This window comes from Filicampus tigris, chromosome 22 (genome assembly GCF_054856515.1).
Source record: "Filicampus tigris isolate MCC_2025a chromosome 22, RoL_Ftig_1.0, whole genome shotgun sequence".
Classification (NCBI taxonomy): domain Eukaryota; kingdom Metazoa; phylum Chordata; class Actinopteri; order Syngnathiformes; family Syngnathidae; genus Filicampus; species Filicampus tigris.
The window spans coordinates 4,637,857-4,654,638 of NC_141238.1; the positions used below are offsets into that span (position 1 = coordinate 4,637,857).

Consider the following 16,782-nt stretch of genomic DNA (forward strand, 5'->3'; position numbering starts at 1 on the left):
ATTCAGTGTCAAAAGTCACCCTTTAGGTTGGGATAAACGCCTGCGGCTTGGTTTCAAAGTGCAGTCCACGCTTTTAACTGGCACTTGATGAAAGAAAAAGTCTCTTTTAGATGCTGTACTTGGCGTTTTAGTGCCTTTATTTCCAAATCTTGTTAGGGCTAATTACTGTACCCTGAGGATCTGTTTGCACCTTATCCACGGCTAAAAGGGTACAGGAGTGGTAACGTCAAGGCCATTGTGTTTATGTCTTTATTGCTCAACTAGGTGCCTGTGTCATCCTTCAGGGGATGGGCTGGCCAAAAACGCATGCTTGAGTGGCGCGCCACGCCGTTTATAAGTGGTTAGTCAGCGCATAAACGAGCCAAGATAACTGATCTCCCGCTGAGAGTTTCACACTCCACTTCTGGAGCGGCGACAAAAGACGGCTTTTGGTTATATTGTGTCCGCCGAGCAAGAGCAGAAGGGAGAGATGTTTATCGCACGCCGAGCCGTTGACCATGTTTGGACAAAAGAAGGCGAGCGAGGGCGGCGGAGGCAGCGTCCTCGGCGTTGACTTGACGTTTTAATGGTGGGGAGGACGGGATGACAGTGAACACAACGTTAAAAATCCAGGCGACGTTTTTGTACTCGGTCCAGACACTTTGGTATTACAAGGACGATAACGAGCAGCTTTTGGCAACAGCGAGATGGTGGTTATTTGTGATATACAATGAAATAGTTAAGGCTAGAATTCAAGCTAGCTGGCTAATAGTCAATAGCAGTTGGGTTGTTAGCATGGTCATTTGTGTTCCCCCATTATATCACATTTCATCATACACATCTTCACTTTACACACACTCAACGGTGACTAAGAACCGTTTTAGTCCAAAATTAGTTAGCTAAATCTAAATCCAAAAGTGTGCTAGCAGGCTAGTATCAGTTTGCTATGTGACTAGATGTCGCTTGTCTGGGTTTTAAGATCAATCATAAAAAGAGAGAACTTATTGAACAAATACTAAATGTTAGGGAATCTAGTTATTTCATGACACCTAATTTCATATTTGTCACTCAATGCTAACACTTCTGCACAATAGCGTAAAGAATTCCCAAAAGATAGACAGTTTTCTGAGACTCAAATTCCTAAAAGGTGCTTTTAAAAAAGTCAAAAGCAAAGTCATTTCTCATCTTCAACCCTTTAATGTCAAAGAACGAGGAATCCTAGGAACCATTAGCGCTCATGCTAATGGCCATATTGTGTTGGGTAATGATTAGCTAGGATTGTTCGAGTGGTGTATGGAGTGAGGTGGGGGCCCCCGAGTGGTCTCATCTTGTACTGTGGGCTCCTTCACTGGTCCTCATGTCACATCCAGCCTAATTGGAGAGGAATTAGCGCAACGAGTCTTAACGACATGCTAGCTGCACACACGAGGGCTCTCTCCTTCAGTATTAATAATGAGCTGTCATTTCTCCAAGTATGAAAAAAAAAAAAAAAAAAAAAAACACACTCCCTGCACGATTGACTTTTTTGTCATTGGTCATTGACACTGTATTTGGCAGCAAGACACGACCGGTCAGCTCCCTGCGGTGTACGCGTGTGCGTTTCGCCTGCCGTGTCCTCCGGGCTACGTTATCGGCCTATCCTGGCGTCGGGCTCCATCTGTCTGGGCCGCCGTCCAAACGTCTCTCTCTCTGCGTGGTCTCTCGCGCCGCCGCCATGATGGCTGTTCAATATGTCTGATAGCGACGTTAAAGCCCTCTGGTGGAAAACCCACCCGTTAATTGAAACCAGCCCACTTGAGTGAGGTTATACTCTTGTCGATGGCGCGTTTATTGCGAGCATTTATCCACTCAGCTCAGATGAAACTACGTGCTACTGCACACAATGGTGCCGGGGCTCGCACTCGCCGCTGTAGGTGTCGACAACCCACTGGTTGCATGAATGACAGCCAATGACGGTACACTCGGGTAGAAATTCAAGCTACGCCGCTGTGGAAAAATATATGCCGACTTGGATTGTGCGAGCAATGACGTTATAGCCGCACAGAAATGAAAGTTACAGCAGTGTGGAATAACGCATGTCGACTGAGATAATGATTACAACTATGTGCTAATGATTGAAGGACGCCCGTTTGGCTGACGTTAGACGGAAACTTTTTTTAAATTTTTAAAAAAAGACGGACTAAGCACAGACGGAAGTGGATTGTTGTCCGTCTGTTTAATCATCACTAACCTGGTCAAGACCGAACGGATCTCACAGTCCATTCTTTACGGACGCCCGTTTTGCTGAAGAGAGACGGAAACGCGACCCAGACTGCATTGACTTTTTCTACTAATTCAAGTAGAGTTTACAACGCCACACTGCACTATGACTCCAACATTCCCGCAACTGTTTATTTGTAGGGATGTAACGATTCACTCAACCAGATTCGATTTTCGATTCGATTTTTTCTCCGTGCACTAGTGTGGTTCTGCAGCCATCCACAAACGCAATACATGTTTGGCGCAAAAGCATCACTTGATCTACACATTCCAAATGTGCTATGCATCTGGAATGAAAAAAAAAAACATTTCAAGACATCATCTTCTAGATGAATTTAAGCAACTCGATTTTCGATTAATCGAATCAATTAATCGGAGCGGATGGATTTTAAATAGATTTTCGATTAATCGTTACATCCCTATTCATTTGTATAAGTGACCTGAACCGATGGCCCTCTGTCTTTACTGAATAGGGCCATAAACTCCACACAACCCTTGCCCCCCCAACTGTAATAAACCTTTCACACACACTCAGATGCACCTGTCAGGTAGCTTCATGGACATCCTCTATAGATTAAGCGTGCCTGGCTTGTGACAGCTTGCCGCTTGTCTGCGTCTCTTGGATGCGCATTGACCTGTGTGTTTCGTTACTCGGTGTGTGTGGGCGTGTGTGTGTGTGTGTGTGTCTATGTGAGCGACCAGTTGCTCCATCAGCTTCCATTTACTGTCAGTCCTCTTGACATATCTCCACTTCAGCCTGGGGTCATAAATAGTCTCCCAACAGACGGGACTTTACTTTATGTCCGACTTACTTTGTGCCACTTGTCTCACACGCGCCCACACACGCGCACCCCACAGCTCGCCTCGCACATTTTCTGTCAGGCTTGATGCAGACCCGTGCAGCCATTTTTTATTTTTACTGAAGAGACCGAGCGAGCGAGAGAGAACGCTTTCACCCGTTCGTAGAAATAAAAGAGTTTAAGTGAAACAAATGGTTGTAGATGAGTCATAAGTCAAATGGAAACCCACAATGCATTTTCATTGCCAGCAAACCTTTTGGCGTGTAGGTGTTTTTCAGCTTGTCAAAAAGGTGCACTCCAGTTCATTTTGCCGCTAGAGTTGAGTTTAAGGTGTGAAAACAGATGAATTACTGCTTTTTAAACTCTCCCCCCTCCGCCCCCCCCCTTTTTTTTTTTCTCTTGCACGTTTCCAGAAAATCTCAAGCTGGATCCACGTGTGGAATTTACAGCTGCACAAGAGCGTTTACTGCCTGATTCTCAGCAGCCATCATTTCTCCTTTCACCTAAAAATCTGACTCTAGTCTATTCCCCCAATGCAGTCCGTCCAGTCGCTGCACTCAACAAGTTGCACATGTTGCGAGGTGACGGAAGCTCCTCCTTCCCGCCGACCGCGGGTTGGTTAATGTTTCATACGCTGAGGCCCGGCGGCGTGGATGAAAGGAAAAGCTGGAGGTTGGCGGGCGGCGGATGACACGCGAGAGCTCGCGGGTCTTTTTCATTTTAGATTTGTGGACAAATACTCGGCGCGGGAAGACGAAGGAAACAGTACGTTGGAAATGTGTTAATTTAATAACAGGAAAAAAAGCGGAACGCCTGAGGCTCCGACCTAAAAGTCTTCGAGTTTAAATGAGCGACTTAGCAACTGCAACCTTTGTGGTTGTTGTGGAGAAATATGAGCATGCGCATGAGGAACAGCAGGCGCTAACTGCGCTAACCTGTGGAATCGCTTTCCACTGATTTTTTTTCTTTTTTTTTATACAAGTTAGTAAAAGAAGGAAACAATTTTGTGTCATTTTTTTCCCCACTGTGAAGACTTGAAAGGATGAATTTTTGTACTGGAGTAGATTTGAGTCCTAAGTGTTGTTAACAAATAAAAACAAAATATATGTTGAAAAATAGATGCTCCTTGCATACACAGCCTTACATTTGACTTTGAAAATATATCCACTGGAATATATCCCACTGATAGGTTTGCCAGACTTTTTGTGCCGGGTCGGTGAGGTGCTAGCCACCAGCTGGCTCGCAAGCTAACACGCTTCGCGGTTCCTCTCGAGCGGCAGACCACTGGGCTCGTTTGCGGAATATAATATACAAGATAAATGTAAAAAAGGCCTCGCTTGGGAATATGAATAACGACAGCTAGTTGTTCTTTCAGCTGTGGCATCCAGGGAAACTGAATTTTTGGCGTGTAAGCATAGCTAGCTAGCAAGAACAACTAAGTAACTCGCAATCGCGTTGGGTAACAACTGATGCTACGAAGGGCACTCAAGTTCAAATCTAGTGGGGTGGGGGGGTAAACCCCTGACGTCCAAGTGCTGCAAAAAATAGGAATACAATACAATTGTATTTGAATCAGTACTTCTACTTTCGTGTCGAGTGTGACTGAACCAATCTGTATTGCATTATTTATTACAAAATTGGGTCACTTTTCGCACACTAACCGGGTTTCATTGATCACGCTTATTTTCCAAACAAGCTCAATTGTCCGATTTACCGACGCACTCTCTCGCCTGCAATTCCCCCCCCCCCCACCCTAAATTATTAAGTCAATTGGAGTCGGAGGAGCGTGTGAACAGGAAGTTCCGCATGCTAAAATATGGCCGCCGGCTCCTGCGTGCCTCTTTTGGAGCGGGGAGGTGCGTTGCGTTCCTCCGTGTCCGCGTGGGACAGGGTGACGCATCATGCAGCACTCGTCTGAATATTTTAGCAGGAAACATTAGTGACGCGCTTCCTTTTCTGCTCTTTCATCATTCTGCGCCGTCTGCCTCTGCCGCCGCTTCCACTAAGACGGAGCAAAGTCACTTTAATTACTGGGACAATGTGCAGGAAATGTACGTGAACATTTCTGAAATACCGGCCAACTTCCCGGTTTAAAAATAGAACTTGTTTATCGTTTCTACAGATGTGAGAGTGGAACCTGACGTTGTCCCCGTTGCCATCTTGCTTCCGTAGCAGAAACTCGTTGGCATTCGTGATTATTCAGCGTGATAGCACGCAGCATCCCGCCGTGTCAGAGCCTCTTGTAGGCCGGATAAATCAAACTATATTATAAATATGAATACGAAAAATGCACAGTCAGACTAATATAATGGAGTATTACAGGTTTGGAATGTGCTACATCTCATTCCTTCAGTTCCATTCTTTTTTTACTCTTGGGTCAATATGTACAGCACTGATACAAGCTACAACATAAGTATGGCTGTAAAACTAATGAGATACAAGCACTGTAGCAAAGATTCCCCCCCAAAAAATCGATTGCCTTATGAAATGTGAATGAAACATGACAAGATTAAACATAGCGTTATTATATTTACAGATAGTTTAAGTAATATTTGTTGGTTTGTTTCAGAAACATAAAATGCTAAGCGTTAGCATGTCAGCACTTTTTTTTTTTCAATCATATGTTAGCACTACGCTAGCGGGACATTCTTAAAGCGGAAATGAACCCAAACATTTTTTTCAAGAATATGTCTATGCAAGCCCACTAGTTGAAACAAGGCATTCTGATAAATATTGCGTTTGTGGAATAAGAGTTAATCCACTTGTTTTTAGCCATCTCCAGGGGCGGCCATTTTGTCACTGAAAATGTCATCACAACTACTTAGGGTTAAGGTAACAACCAATCAGAGCTCAGCTTTTGAAAACAGGTCAGCCGTGATTGGTTGTTACCTGAGTAGCTGTGATGTCATTTTCAGTCGACAGAAATGACAAAATGGCCGCCCCCTGAGCTGGCTTAAAACAGGTGCATTTTTCTGCTTAACTCATATGCCACAAACGCAATATTAATCCGAATGCCGTGTTTCAACTCGTGGGCCTGCTGGGAACATATTCTTGAAAAAAATATGTTGGGTTGATTTCCCGTTTAAGGCGGTTTAGTTGTTGTTATTTGTTCTTTGTCAGCGAACCTCAACTGGGAGTCATGATGAATTGATCACTATTTGTCCAAAAAAAAAAAAAAAAAAATCTTGAGCTGTTCACACCGTCTGGCGACAATCGAGTTGTCGCATCCCAATTTGCACCATGCAGCTGGTTTGATTAAGCCGGCCTTGACCCGCGCGCGTGTGTGTTTTCCTAGACATGCAAATGAGGGGCTTCCTGCGCAGAAGCCACAGAGCGGAAAAGCGAAGAAAAAAAAAAAAACTCCTGTTTTTGGTACTGTCCTCATCAACTCACACCCACGCATGCAAGCTGTCTCCAATTGGTGGTTACATTCCTTTTTCTTTTTTTTTTTTAAACTCAGGAGTTCTTGTTTGTGCATCACATCTACCTCTCAAACGTTTCATAAACATTGTTCAACAGTAAAGTGTCATCCAACTTGTCGCCTCGGAAACGGCAAGGCGAGGCTTCGTGCCAAGCTAGTTAACACAACGCAACGGCAGCCGTGCGCAAGTGGGATCGTGGTTCTGTTTCTCCCCACGAGAAAGAAAAAAAAGAAGAAAAAAAAAAAAAAAAAAAAGGCGATGACATCTTGCTGCTGAACGCTCCGCTGACACTTGAATATTCGCAAATGACCGACATTAAAATTCACTTGAGCAAAGAGCTCATTGGAATTGAGCTCAGGCGGCGTTATTTTATCATCTTTGCTGTTTAGTCACAAAATACAGGAACCCCTCATGACTCAGAAGTTCCAGCACATTTAAGATTCGATTATACATGACCTCAAGTCGCGCAATTGGGAATGTTGACATGTTCAAACAAACCAAAAGCAGCTTTGTATCCATCTCTGGAATGGCTTAGCATTGTTCCAAAATAATACACTCTTAAAAAGTAACCCAACCACCATTTTGGTTCATTTGAACCAACTTTTGGAGGTTATTTGTTTAAGCCAAATGGGGTGAGAGGGGGGAAGTGTGCAAAATAACCCCAAAAGTTGGGGTGCTTTGTGGGTTATTCATCGGAACAAACTTTTGGGGTTACGCAAATAACCCAATAAGTTGGGTCGAATTGACCCGACCCAAGTGGGATGGATCACTTTTTAACTCAACTGTTTGTTTTTTTTGCGTGGACCCAGCGCATCGGGTTAGTGATTTGACCGAGCACGTCGGTTCAAGCTTTGATTGACAAAGACGATAACGAAGGACATTTTTGCTATAATTATAGTTACTTTTTTACATTTTATTGAAAGAACTTTTTTTCGTTAAAATGTTTCATTTCTCTTAAAATTCTGTTTGGATTATTTTTGTCCGTTTTCCTTGCCTGACTGCTCACCACACACTTTACTTCAACTTCAGGACGCAACAAAACTGTTCAAAATGGCGCCCAGCTTCAGATCTTCGACCCAATCTGCTGGGCCAAAAATAATTTACCCAGCCGTGGGTAAAAGTAACCCAAACTGCTGAAAATCCACAGCTGCCCTGCGGGTGGGTTAGGAAAACAATCCAGCATTTTTTTAAACTTTTTTTTTTTTGTTGTATGTGTAGTAATCCGTCAATTGTAACACAAAAGTGTACTTTAAAGCTGGGGCGCTTTGCCCGAAAATTCTAAAAATATGAAATGATCTATTTTGTTTTTCAAACTGGCTAATCCTGCTAAGCTTTGAACAACGGCCCAGAATGTACTTTGAGAGTGTGTGTGTCAACTCACACACATTTCAAACAGGACTTATTGCTTGATGTGCTTATTGACTTATTGAGCCACCAGTGACTCATCAACGCAGCGCGACACAGTCCTGCAGAATTGTTAAGCTCCGCCCACTTGCCCTCTGTCACCCCGCAGCGCGTAGAGTCACGCATCCGTGCGCGTGTGTGCTTTGCTAACGCATCCAAATAAATCCTTTGCCGGCCGTTCAACTTTTACGGTCGCATATTATATCACTCGATTAAAGTTTACAATTTAACGGGCCGCACGTTTGTTTGCCGATGCATGGATTCGGTCGCCGTTTATCACCTAATACCGGTTGGGCTGATGTTAATGTCTCGGCGAGCAAATAAAGTTTTCATTAAAACAATCATTGCCGGCGGTGAGAGCGAGCGGGAGAGACTTTTGCGCATTTTTTTTTTTTTTTTTTGTCTCCCCAGTCTCTGTAAAGCCAGGACATGCGAGGAGCATCGCTACGGTTACCATATCCATGACAACCTCCCTCTCCTCGCACGGCTATTATTGGCCACGTCGTCAAGGAGACGGGGCGGGCTCATTATGGGATGTGTGACGGAAATAGAAAACGGGTACTGGAAGCGAAACGGCGGATCTGCGGGGTTACATAAGTAACGTGAACGCCGTGTGGGTGCGTGTGCGCGTGTGTTCAACTGTTGGGTCTACTTATCTAACGTGACAATATAATACAACTGCGATAGGCAAAAGTAACGAAAACACCTCATATTGGTTCTATATGTATCGCTTCTTTAAAAAAAATTGCGCAATACAGGGAGTGTGGCAGGTTAAAAAATGAATACAATCCCCAGCATAACAGCAGGTGTGTTTATTGTAATTGTACTATGATTAAAGCGTCTATTCAATCCTCATTAATTATGCAAACTGGCGAGGGGCCCTCAAAGGTGCATATTGATGAGGCAGATTGTTTTAATAGCCTATATACATTTGGATCCGTGCATCTGCATACCGCGCATCGCATGCAACGTGCATCCTGCCACAGTTCAGAGGTGGAATAATACGCACGGAAAGAATTTTAATGGTCAAATCATCATGTGAGGAGAGGGGTGTCAAATGAGTCGGAAATAGTGAACGCGCTAATAATGTATGCGGGTATTGCAATGAAGACGGACGACGGCTGTCCTACTTGAGTCGTTTTTTGCTTTTCCGCTGACTCGCACAGCCTGCCTGCTCCGTGCGTCAATACTCATCCGTCATTTATGGCGTCCAAAATATGCCCCTCAGTGTTATCCTGCAGCAATACGATGTGGTAATAAGATGCGGCACTGCACGCTATAAGAAGCCGTAGCGACTTCCGTGTCAACGAAATATCGCTCCGTCCATTTCTACTTGAAACGTTTTTTCCCGTTTGCGCTGTTACGTCGAGTCTGCGCTTCGTAGCGGAGCTGCAAATGTTCTACTAGCTTGCGGGAATAACTGAAATGCGGATACTGACGTCACAGACACGGTAAAGACAAAGGTTTGTTCCTTCGGATTATCAATTGTCATAAACCACCCCTCTCGTGCGGAATCAAATCTTGATCGGAATGGGCTTGATCGGGTGGGAATATTTTTTATTCCGATTCGTCTTATAATCCGAATAAATGTATCCGTGGTAAAGGAGCCGATGGTTTAGTGACTCAAATGACTGAAGCATCAAAAATATTGATATTTTGATTTGAGAATCATTTTGGAGCATTCAGATCTGGTTATGATTATGAAACAAATATTCATCACGATTATTTTGGTAATTACTGAAATCACGATTATTCAAGCGATCATTTATTTTCAAAAATATAAAGACAAATCAATTTCTTTCAAACTATAATTATGTTTGGTTTCAAAAAATATATATAAAATTAGTTATTACAAAATAGAAGGTGCAAATTTATAAATTCAAGTATGATTTCCTTGTGTGTAAACAAACATTGTGCGTTGCATATAAATGCATATTAATAATCGTTTTTTTACGATTATGCCAATTGTCTAATCGTGGAGTGCAACCACCGTAATTGTAACTGAATTTCGATTAATTGCACAGCCCTATTTGGGTGTGTATGTTCTTACTGTCAGAAAACAAATTGATGACACCGAACGATTTGTTTTGTACCGATTTCCTCGGGTACAAAATGGATCCCGCCCCAACGTGACAAGAGCGTTCTTAGAAAGAATGAAAGAAGGACAGTGTGACAGATGTTACGCGGCCTCACAGGGATTAGCGGCCTGGCGCACAAACACACACACACACGCACACACACACTCGCAAAGCAATGACGCACAGGCGCACACGCAGCGCTCCAGTCAAGCGGTGGCGAGCAGTCAGGTTTTGCCAAATGGAAAATCAACTGTTATACAAGACATTTTCAGGACGTCATCAGAGTCCACGAAATTCCACTGAGCGCTGAAGCAATTCCCAATCCAAACAAGCTAAGTAACCAAACAGCCGGCTGGGAATCCATCCGGAGAATGATTCTTTGATTTTGATCGCCTGACTTTTAAAAAAAAAAAAAAATGTATTCATTTTTTATTACAAACAAAACCCAGTTGGGTCAAATTAACAGACCGCAGCAAAAATAACGGCAAGTCACCCCACGATAGCACGTCTCCGATTCAAACGTGAGCGCTACTCACCAAATTGGAGTTGGTGGCGTTGGAGTCGTCCTCGGGGAAGGGGATGTAGACGGCTAAGGCCACACAGTTTGCGAAAATGGTCATCAGGATGATGATCTCGAACGGTCTGAGAGGAGGAGGCGGATTAAGGAAAATGCACGACGACAACGCGGGACAACGCACGAGCCTCGGCGGCTCCATTCGTCTTACTTAGATTGCCATCGATTCCCGGGCCGACTCGCTCTTAAACGCGAGCATCCTCCCGTTTTACAACAGGTGGGATTTGTCACTCTGATCAATGCTTCAATCTTAACTGTGAAAACATCAACATTAAAGCTGCTGACAATGAGATGTACGGGCCCACTTGCGTGTGCTGGCCGGGAGTGAGCGCGCATGCCCATGTATGGGTGCTGTCGCGTGGGGAAAGAAGGAAAGACACTTTTTTTGTGGAAGGGGGGGGGTGGGGGATAAGGTCCTTGAGAGGCGAGTGACCTCATTATTTTTGGCCGGGCGACTGAGCGGGAGCCAGCGAGCGAACGTGAAGGAGAGACAGAGGAGGTCTGCTTTTCATCAGCACAATTACTCCCTTCCACCTCTCCACTTTCCTTACCTCCCTCCGTTCTCCCTTTGGCTAGCGTGCGCGGACAGCTAGCAAGGGAAAAAAAAAAAAAAGAAGCAGTTTCAGGCCACGGTGGGTTATTTTCTGGGTCAACGCTTCACTATTGGACACCTATTTCAAATAAGGCACATCTACTGTAACAAATCATTTTTGCGAAAACAGTCTTATAAATGAAAAATCCAATTTGATCCAAATGGTACATGGAGTGCAGTGTAGCAATGTTAGCCTAGCTATGGAACGGTTTTCCTTTTGAGTTGAATTATTTGGTTTGGGTTGTTTTGTGTCCCATTGCTCCATGTGTCCCAATACTTTTGTCCACAGAGTGTATGCCCTGAGCTAGAAACGCCACAAAAGGCCCAAATCTACGTTTTTTTATTTATTTATTTTTTTTAAAACGTATTTTGTTGGTTTTGCAGTGATGGATCGCGTTGCTGCTACTGTGGCCGTTAAAACGGCCTTAATGTTTTTAAACCTCAAAAGTGGATGGACTGTTGACAAGATGAATCGTAAATAGTCGAAGAAAGCAACGGAGTGGTCCATTTGAGAGAGTTTTCGGAGTGGCTCGCCGACAGAGACGGATATGTCTGCTCCAGTGTTGTGTTTATGTTTGGATGAAGGCTTGACCTCACGCCACAAGATCATCGCCGGCAAAATGCATCAAACTTAATCACTAACCCTTGTAGCGGGTCTCATTATAATACATCCCAGATGCAAACGGGCCTCCGGATCCTGACCCATAATTGAGAAAAAAAAACAAACAAACAAAAAAAAACCTCGAGGTCAACTTCCATCAACAACCATAATAAATCTGTTGGCTGCTGCAATGTTTAGTGAGGAGGGTAAAAAAAAAAAAAAATAAAAAAAATACGACACTGAAAATTGAGGAGTTTTATCAGCTGATTTGTGGCTTAAATAGCAAGCTGGTAAAATAATACTGTCATTAAGGGCTTTCCACTAATCTGGACGGACTCATTCTACTGCATTGTACATTTGGGGATTCAACATCATTTTTAGGGTGATAACCAGATTGCACACTCTAATTGTGAGGCATATTCAACTTTGTGAACACCCCACAATGCTCACAATAGAAACTTTTATTTTAGCTCAGCACATATATATATATATATATATATTTTTTTTTTTTTTTTCTGGAATGGATTAATTGGATCTCCATTATCCCCTATGGCTTTGGTTTTGGCATTATTTGCTTATTACGATTGAAGGCTGTTTCTAATCATTTGTCCCTCTCGCTCATGGAACTAAAAATGGGCCTTTTCACCACTACAAGTGCACCTAATATTTTTATCACGTCCATGTGAGAGCGTCCACGTGAGCTCCGACAGGCCCCGTCGACCTGTTGAGAGGAGTATCGGTTGTCGTGGCAACAGGAGGGGGCGGGGGGGGGGTTTGTGTGGGGGAGCAGCGATTTGGGGCTCCGCCGCCTCTTGAGGCACGCGCACGCTCCGCACAAGTTATGAAGGGCGTCCAATTCAAATTGACCTCCAAATTGAGTGTAATTTGGAGATTGATTGCTTCTCGCATGCTATTTGTTCAACTCCTTCTCCTTCAGAGTTGTTTGCATGATTAATGCTGGGAATTGTGGGTAATCATCTGCGAACTCATCAGCGCCTACTGTTTGCCGCAATTGACTAGAACTGCTTGGATATAAAAAAAAATAAAATAAAATAAAAGACGTCTAAATTAGCCACGTCGATCCCGAGAGGCCTTCCCCTTTCCCAAACGGGACGGCAAAACATTGCGCTAATTCCAACAGACGATAACCTTGGAGCGACGGATGCACGCGGGACTTAATTCCGCCGCCCCCGCTTTCCTTTATCGCCCCTCAAGTTTACCTTTCCCATCCCTTCCTAACGTATAGTCCTCTCGGCTGCAACGCTAATCCGGAGGGGGAAAAACCAGTCAACAATGGAGCTTTAAAAGAAAAGTAGGAGGTGAAGAGCATGAAGAAGAAAGGCTATTGTACAGACAGAGGGATACTAAATTGGGGAGGGGGGGGTACGGCACGGACGGAGTGTAGGTGGAGGGACCCTCGGGAACGAGGATGAATGCGAGCGAGAAGGGAGAGAAGTGTGACGGAGGAACCAAGCGGCTTTTTAATCCGCATGCGAGTAAACAAAAAAGGATGAAAGGGAGACGAAGCGAAAAAAGAGGAAGAGGAGGCTCACATGTATTGAAAGCCAGAGGGCACGCAGATTGATTAAGCCGGCCAGCTGATGTCGAGGGGGCAGGGGGGGGGGGGGTGGGGGGAGGCGCTTGGGAGTCAATCTTGCAGATATTTAAAGTCCTTTTCTACTCTCGTTGCATTTAAAAAAAAAAAAAAAAAACACAGTCAAATCATTGATTACCTCCACCAAGGTGTTTCTATGTTTGTGAGCTGGCGGGACTGCGTTAAAACCTACTGAACCAATTTGGATGCAGAGCAACAATACGTTACAGAGTGGAGATGATTTCAAACATGTTGTTTGTGTTGCGGGATTATGCAGAAATGACACAAGACATTTCTATCAGACTTCTTTGTGGGGGATTGGAAGAAGTCATTACATTTCTGTGCACATCTGGATATGAAAGTGCACGGGGGAGATTTATTTTGATCCAAACCTGTCCTAAAATGCAAATGGCTGTCAGGTCTGTCACTTCAAACTGCATTATTTCGTGATCTTTTTTTTTTTTTTTTTTTTTTTTTTATAATTGCAAGACATTTTCCCACCCGTTTTTACCCAACGTTTGAAGGAAAAAAAAAAAATAGAAAAACATTTCTGGGATTGAAAGGCTCTGAAAAGACGAATAAATACGTCAGTGCAGCGATTTAGTGGTTAAACGACTAGAGATTTTTTGGGTTGTCGATAAAAGTTGAGTCAAAGTCGATTGATTGAGTTAGTTAACTTCAAGCTTTAAGCGTCAAAGCAGAGTTGTAAACTTGATTCAATGACTTAGAGCTGTGCAATTAATCGAAATTCAATTACGATTATTACACACCACGATTACAAAATTGGCATAATCGTAAAAAACGATTGTTAATATGCATTTATATCCAACGTACTGTTTTTTTTACACAAGGACATCATATTTGAATTGATACATTTGCACCTTTTTTAAATTTTATAATAACTAATTTTAAGGAACATACATAATTATAGTGTTAAGTAATTAACTTTATGGTTCAAGCATTTTATTTCTGATCGTTAGAATAATCGCGATTTCAATTATTACCAAAATAATCGTGATTAACATTTTCTTCCATCATCCAGCAGCCCTACCTATTGACTAGCGGACAATTCGGTTCAACCATTAGTGGTCGTCTTCAAATAGCATTCAAGTTATCACCGTGGCAACAGCGCACGTTATGTCACGAAAGGATACTTCCACTCGACGATGCTGATGCAGGCCCGGCGAATGGGGTTCTTGAGCGTGAGGCAGAGCAGCGCTCGCGGGGGCCGCGTGGCCGTGGTGGTGGTCTGCTTCTTGGGCTTGGAGCTGTAGTGCTGCCGCTTGCGCTGGGTGGAGCTGGCCGTGGAGATGGGCCCGCCCCCTCCCGCCGCCAGCCCCGCCGCCCCGCCCGAGGCCGCGTTGCCCATCATCTTGGCCTGGCGGGCGGCGTCGATGGCGGCCTGCCAGCTCAGGGCGGCGCCCGGCGTGGCCATGTGCTCCGGGGCCAGGCCCACCACTCCCACCACGCCGTGGTTGACCCCGCCCCCGCCTCCATCGCGGTCGCCCACGCCCGCGTGCTCGTGGGTCAGGCCGGGGGCGGGCGGGCGCGGGAGGGTGGGCGGCGGAGAGTAGTCGGAGCCTGCAATGCAGAAACGAGAAAAGATAAGACTGACATTATCATGTCCACCTCTTTGAATACTTGCACCTCGAATTATGAGGAGTCCGATTTTTTTTCCCTCCTCAATATTGCACCTGTGACTTAATATGCGATTATTATATAACACAAGCAGTAAATTAATCGGTATTACAATAAACAATACCTGAACGTTTTGGCCTTATAGGTTAGGAACCCGTACGGTTTTTGAGACTCCACATATAATGAACTGAACCACAAAAACATAGCGTGATTGTCAAGGAAGAAGCAGATGGCCGCTACACAAAGAAACCTGCAACTGATTTCGATATAATTTCGATCTCCCCCTCGACGCGGGTAACCGAGCGCGGGCAAATCGGGACTCTACGACAAGAGTGTCAAATTGCAAAATGCTCGCCGCAGAGTAAGCGACAGCATTACAATAATCTCGAGCAGATTACACTCGCGCAAAGCGACGCGGTGAATAAAAACGAGAGCGGATCCTTCGAGCTGCCTGCTTAGCCAGATTAAAGGCACGTATAATATCCGCTCAACCGCCACCCACAATATGACACCCCAACAAGGATTGCATAAAAGCACTCATCCCGCTGCATATTACACACACCCTTCACACATAAAAAAAAAGAAAAAAAAAAGATTTTTTTTTTTTTCACCTGTATGTTTAACCTTTGTATGTTTTGATTTAAATCGAGCATACACTCGATACGGAAATGCCACGTTATGAGGCATTACTGTGGAAGTGGATAAGAAGTAGTAGTAAAGAGAGTAAAAAAAATAAATTAAAAAAAAGTCAGTGGAGCTGTTATCTATTGAATGATAAAGACTGCAGACAGATGCTATCGCGTTAGCGCTCTCAAATGACACACAGACACACACTCAAAACGGTTTGTTGCACAAAGCTGATTTCCTCAAAACTTTTTTTTCAAAGTCACGAGACGGGAAATTTTGGGAATAATTGACTCCCATTCTATTGCGGTCAATTTGCCACCTCCCCCCCAGCACATTCTATTTGGGTGGAAAGTGATGATGTCATTATTAGTCCATTAACTGACACTAACACCTGATCAGAAACGAATTAACGTCACACAAATGTATTTTTTCTTCCAGCCCGCCCCTAAGCCTTCCCGATTGCCTACCTTCGCCATTTCTCTATTTCTGTCTCGCTATCGACCGCCAAAACTGGCGAGGAAGCGGCCTGTTTTCAGGCGCAAATAAAATATAATAGCAATAATGATAAGCTTGAGGCGGCATAATGGACTTCTTTCAGCCTTTTTGGCGAGCAAAGTGTGATTGTCATTTCCTCTGTGCCTCGCGTGACACGCCGTCATTATCGCTGTCACCGCGAACGCCGCTTTTAAAGCCGATACTATTTTTATCCAATTCATGTGCCATCTCGCGCGAGCACAATGAAAAGCGACGGTTCTCGATCTGTTGGGCGCCGATTAATCTCCGGCAACGTCGTGACAAAACCTACGCAAGGGGCGACGCCGACTGTTTGGATGGGATCTAGTTCACATTGTCGAGAGATATTTTTTTCTCTCGAGATTTTACTTGGCTAAAGGCTCCAATTTTAGTCTGTTACGTAACGCAAGTAGATCGTGATTTATGAAACATTTTTGGAGCGGCAAAAAAAATGGCCACCGGGGGCAGCATCGTACAGTTATGAAGAGACAAATGAAGAAGAGTTTCACAACTTCTGTAATATTAGGCGTTCTTCGCAGGGGATAAAGAATACTTGCCTGAGAGAATCGGCACATTGTCTGTGCTCAGTAAATCAGCTTAAAGCGTTGTATTATTTATTACATATTAGTTTTATGACAGACTTATTACAGTATAAATTCTAAAGACAAATCCAGTTCCTTCTTTACCTTTAATTTTTTTTT

The 16,782-nt window shown here is 44.0% G+C and overlaps 1 protein-coding gene across 1 annotated transcript in view; it reads right to left on the minus strand.

Annotated features, from left to right (window-relative positions):
• cacna1c (calcium channel, voltage-dependent, L type, alpha 1C subunit) overlaps positions 1 to 16,782 on the minus strand; it is a 91,031-nt gene that overhangs the window by 52,725 nt on the left and 21,524 nt on the right. The window contains 2 exon segments of the mRNA XM_086022624.1: positions 10,479 to 10,584; positions 14,458 to 14,884. Of these exon segments, the coding sequence (XP_085878750.1) occupies positions 10,479 to 10,584; positions 14,458 to 14,884 (533 nt within the window).